Genomic DNA, 5,256 nt, shown 5'->3' on the forward strand with positions numbered 1-5,256 from the left:
CTAACACCATATCTTTAAAGGGTATGTACTTTAATGTTTCTTAAGCATATCTTAGTAATCTTATTACTTGTAAACAATTGTGGATAAGCAACTTTGGTTGTGTAGATTAGTGAAAGCATTTTGAAGTGGACATATTTTGAGTGTATGTACACCTTTTGTGAGGGTTTCATCTCTATTTATTTGAAACCTTCCATGTATAAGTTTAAAATCAGATGAGCATGTGAGGTGTTTAAATATTTTATAAGGAATATAGAGCTTTCCTCCTATTTTTCAGAAGATAGAGTTGTTGCAACGATGCATTGCAAGAAACTTTTGACACCATATTAGGATGGATTTTGTATCATGGTGAACAATGTAATTTACAATCTAGCTGAAACATATTTCAGATGACCAAAAAGAACTTTTATTTAAATACTAGCTGCATAGTATAACTTGTTGCTTTACCTGAAAAGTATCATATAAAATGTGTATAATTTCTTTTTGCAAATTACACATGTTGTAATCTCCTAGAAAACTAGCATTGTCCTAGCTCTCCATGATCCAAATCAATGTATATGAGACAAAGTTCAAGTATTATAATCCTTTTAAAAATGAAAAAATATTAAATTTAAACACATGCATAAAACTGTTTTGGTGATGCTAGTAATGTTTCTCTGTGCATAACCTTTACTAAAGAACCCACACTTGTAAATCTAATAGGGCATCACCAAGTTCGACCATCAAAAATGTTAAGTTCTTCAAGAACTAAGTGGGCCTTTATTGTGCAATGCTTAGATCTTTACTCTATAAAGATTGGCATACATATAGTAAAATATTAGCATACCTATATACAAATGCTCTAAAGGAAGTTTTTGGTCATAAAAGATCCATACATTCATAGAGTATTATTGAGCTAAGCGTATAGCTTCTTAATGTAACCAAAATTGATTTTTTTTTCTTCCTTCTCCAAACTATGCAATTTAATTGTTCCACCGAAAGCGTTGTCTCTTCCTTGAAAGTTCAAATGTACATTTATTTTTGAAAAGGATACAAAAAGTCTATAACATGTGGATCATGAATCTTGCACACCTTTGAAAAATGCCAAGTAAGTGATTTGTATATACTTGAACAAAAGACAAAATGTATTTTGTGCCATGTGTATATGAGACTATGGGCATTGGTTTTTGATGCTCTAGAGTATGTGCTTTCAAGATCTACCTTCACGTACTTAAATATAAGTGAATAGAGTGATATGTTGATGTCAGTATCTCACATGCACAAGTTTACATGAAAAGCATTGCCATATTATGTACCATGAGCAAGACAACCCACTTTTTATAAAGTATCAATCTTCTAGAATAAATTTGAGCATTACATTTTATAAGGCACTTTTCAGCTCGAAACAAAGGGCTTAGATGAAAAGTTAGTGATATTATGATAGCTTTGTGTACATCAATGAAATCTATTTTTTAAAATTAGGAGCCTTCTTTTTATTATGTGTCGAACCCTTGAACATAACAAGGGTCTTTACTTGATTACATTGGAGACTTGAATACATCCAATGGAGCAACATTGATCATAGTGTAGGTCTTAGCTTGATTACATTGGCAGCTTGAATACATCCATTAGAGTAACTTGAATTCATCATAAAGTACGTCTAGTACATTACAAAAATCACGTTCTTGACTTGTTAATATAGCTAAGTTCTTGACTTGGTTAAGAAAGCGACGTCTACGAAGTTTTCAAGCCCTTGGCACTATGGTCCCACTGGCTTGAATCCATGGTTGTTGACATTGTGTGTTGGCATCCTCTACGCTTTAGGAACTAATTATAGCTGTCATTTTGAGTTGATTGTTTCGAACAATCCGCTATTACCGTTCCTTACGGAGGTGCAGACTCAGTTCCCATGAATTGTTTTGAGATTGGATGTTGATGAGAAGCGATGAATCGCTGGTCGTCTGAACTGTTTTGCTACTATGTATCGCTTGGTGAGGGATGCGATTAGATAGAAGTGGGAATGATGACCCACATCATATGCCAGTGCCTCTCAATGTTTAAGGGATTTCTTGCTTTGAACCGTAAACCTTCGTCGTCCTCACATACTGCAATATGGCGCAAAGAAGAATACGGATGTAGATGGACCTTGCTTGCAGATTCCAAGCACTCATGTAGTCGTCCACGCAATTACTATCAGTAGTGAAATTCGATATCTTCTTTGGCCATTCTCGCAATACCTGAGAAAGATTGAGCGCTGCCTCCTAGCGTGCTGAAACTGCTACAATAAGTGCTTAATTCAGCCCGCTGCAGGTTGTTTCTTCATCATGGAAGATACGCGTGCTCCATTTTCTGGGATCAAGAAGGACATCAAAGGGCGACTGAAATGGTACAAGCAGGATTGGACGAGCGGTGTCAGCTCAGGATTCAGGTCTCACTTCCCGTCGTTCTTTTTCTTTGAAGTGACATTTACGATATATACGTGAGCTGCTCTTTCAAAGAATATATATACGTGAGCGAGCATGGGCACCTGTGAATACGTTCAGAGTGAATTTCGTTACTTAGATTGTTATGAAGAAGTTTTCTTGAACAAATTTTTACCTCATCGACAATTATCTCTGCTCTACGGATTGTTTTATGAAACTCTACAAACACAAATGATTAAGCCAAAGATCCAGGACATTGTATATAAAGCTGCATGTATTTTAGAAGCTATTCAGCTTGTCACGAAGGAACCTAACAGAGAGAAGTCGTTTGACTGCAGAATTTTTGCTCCTACAACTTACATTTTCTTCGCATCAGCTATCCCAGTCATTTCGTTTGGAGAACAGTTAGATCGAGACACAAGTATCACCAATACTTCGCTCTCCGTAAATAACCTTTCTTGTATAAGTTTGTTCTTGCTGTTCATTCAGTATTTGGTCGTTGAAACATTTCTTTTGCAATTCTTGCATCTCGAGTGATCTGCAGATGGTATCTTAACTGCTGTCCAAACATTGGCGTCCACTTCTATATGTGGGATAGCACATTCTATCATTGGAGGCCAACCATTATTGGTGCTTGGGGTGGCTGAGCCAACCGTGATTATGTATACGTTTATGTATAGCTTTGTTAAGAACAGAACCGATCTCGGCCCAAGTCTATACCTTGGGTGGACAGGCTGGTAGGTCCTTTCATTTGTGCGCTGCAAAATATTTTATTTTAACCCTGGCGTGGATGCATATCTCTACAGTATGGCCTTTTAGCGCTGTGACAAGCTTGAATATCCATTCATTCATGTTGATTGAATTCTACAGGGTTTGTGTTTGGACAGCGATCTTGCTCTTCCTGATGGCAATACTTGGTGCATGCTCAATAATTAACCAGTTCACTCGTGTTGCTGGAGAACTGTTTGGTTTGCTGATAGCTATACTGTTTATGCAGCAGGCAATAAAGGTCATACTCATATCTGTAGCTTTTCAATTATCATGGTGTCTTGTGAAAGGAATCTTCTTTCTTCCTCCCAGAGTTGATGGTAAAAGCCAAGGATTAAAGTCAATTCTGCTTTCCTTCCTCCCCAACAGTTGTCTTATGGCTCTGTTTTAAGATTTAGCAGAGGAATAAGAATCACAATAACGATTTAAGATTTACCAGGGTATTGTGGAAGAGTTCCGGATTCCCAAAATGGCAAAACTCTCTCTCGAAGAGTATCAGCCTTCTTGGCGTTTCGCCAATGGAATGTTTGGCATGGTGCTCTCGTTTGGGTTGCTGTTGACTGCTCTAAAAAGCAGAAAGGCACGGTCGTGGCGCTATGGAACAGGTCAAAATCGTTTGTAATGTTTTTTCTCACTCTTCCGTGTTCAAGCTCAGATGAATGTTCTCTGTCATTTATCGGGTATATTTTCTTTTTTTTATGGTGCATTGTGATATATTTCTTTCATTATCTTTGATAAGAACATATCCAAGTTTTCTTCCAGATATAAAGAATTGAAGGATACCACAATAGAACTCTTGATATGTACTTATTAGACCTCGAACTCTGTTCCGTTAGTCCTATTGTCATCTATGCTCTCAACAGCATGTGCTTATATATTTGTTTGACACTTTATTTACTCATTTATGTATATAATTTACAGGTAGATTCCGAGGATTTGTAGCTGATTATGGAGTTCCTTTGATGGTTCTTGCCTGGACTGGCCTGTCGTATGCCCCTGCTCGTAATGTTCCAACAGGGATTCCTAGACGACTTTTCAGTCCCAATCCCTGGTCACACGGTGCTGCGAGAAATTGGACAGTCATCCGGGTGCTTCACTTTTGCTTTGCATTCCGAAATCATTACTGATGATCCTTTTAATCAGATTTGATACTGATCATATTTTCAATCAGATTCTTATCAAGAGTTTTTTATATAGTCTTATTACAATGGAAGCAGTTCAGCTAAGTTTTACTGAGCCACTTTTATGGTTGCATCTTAAAATGTGATCGAAATGAAGGGGTACTTTTGCATACACAATTCATTCAATTAGTTCGGATATGATAAGCAGATCTTGAATGTGAGAGGTTATCATTGGTTGTGCGAGTGTACTGAGAAGGGATATGGTGTGTTTTACGTGAACATAGGAGATGGCTCAAGTTCCAATCCCATACATCTTTGGTGCCTTTATTCCTGCTACCATGATCGCTGTCCTCTACTACTTTGATCACAGTATTGCATCTCAATTGGCTCAACAGAAAGAATTCAATTTGAGAAGACCACCGGCATTTCACTACGATTTATTTCTCCTCGGTGCCCTGGTATTACCGATACCATAACATTTCAGCTATTAGAGTAAACTGAGGATTTTTCTTGAAGCAAGTTGGCGCTTTTAAAAACGAAGATGAAGTTGTTCCATTCATTGTTCGGAAGAGGTAGTAACGTGTTGTGCATGTGATCAACCAATCAATATGTATAGATGTATATGAAAGGACAAAGTCAAAGTCACAATTTGTAGAGACCGGCAACAAGCATCTGTTTTTAGGTATGCAGCGTCATGGTTAAGACACAAGTCAGTGACTCATTGCTTTCCCTGGTATGTTTATTTACCCACATTCTCAAACACGTTTTCCAGCGCATATTGCACCATGAGTTTCAACTTCCATTCCATATTACTGTAAACACATAAAATTAGAAAGTAGCCTATTTTTGTCGCCTGGGGATAAATATCAGGGTGTCCCCTTTGTCGTATCCACTGCATTGAAGAGGCCTGGACCCCTCTCTCCCGTCGCCGGAAAAACGGACCCCACATAAGATCAAAAGCACATGGA

The 5,256-nt window shown here is 37.7% G+C and overlaps 1 protein-coding gene across 1 annotated transcript in view; it reads left to right on the forward strand.

Annotated features, from left to right (window-relative positions):
* Nucleotides 1-1,816: 1,816 nt before the first annotated feature.
* LOC147896456 (putative boron transporter 2) overlaps nucleotides 1,817-5,256 on the forward strand; it is a 9,839-nt gene continuing 6,399 nt past the window's right edge. The window contains exons 1-7 of the mRNA XM_087381599.1: nucleotides 1,817-2,404; nucleotides 2,738-2,820; nucleotides 2,944-3,136; nucleotides 3,270-3,408; nucleotides 3,607-3,772; nucleotides 4,089-4,255; nucleotides 4,573-4,746. Of these exons, the coding sequence (XP_087237725.1) occupies nucleotides 2,301-2,404; nucleotides 2,738-2,820; nucleotides 2,944-3,136; nucleotides 3,270-3,408; nucleotides 3,607-3,772; nucleotides 4,089-4,255; nucleotides 4,573-4,746 (1,026 nt within the window). The 5' untranslated portion in view covers nucleotides 1,817-2,300. The remainder of the gene's footprint in view (nucleotides 2,405-2,737; nucleotides 2,821-2,943; nucleotides 3,137-3,269; nucleotides 3,409-3,606; nucleotides 3,773-4,088; nucleotides 4,256-4,572; nucleotides 4,747-5,256) is intronic.

This window comes from Dipteris shenzhenensis, chromosome 11 (genome assembly GCF_047967505.1).
Source record: "Dipteris shenzhenensis isolate YYH24624 ecotype China chromosome 11, Dip_SZ_1.0, whole genome shotgun sequence".
Lineage (NCBI taxonomy): Eukaryota > Viridiplantae > Streptophyta > Polypodiopsida > Gleicheniales > Dipteridaceae > Dipteris > Dipteris shenzhenensis.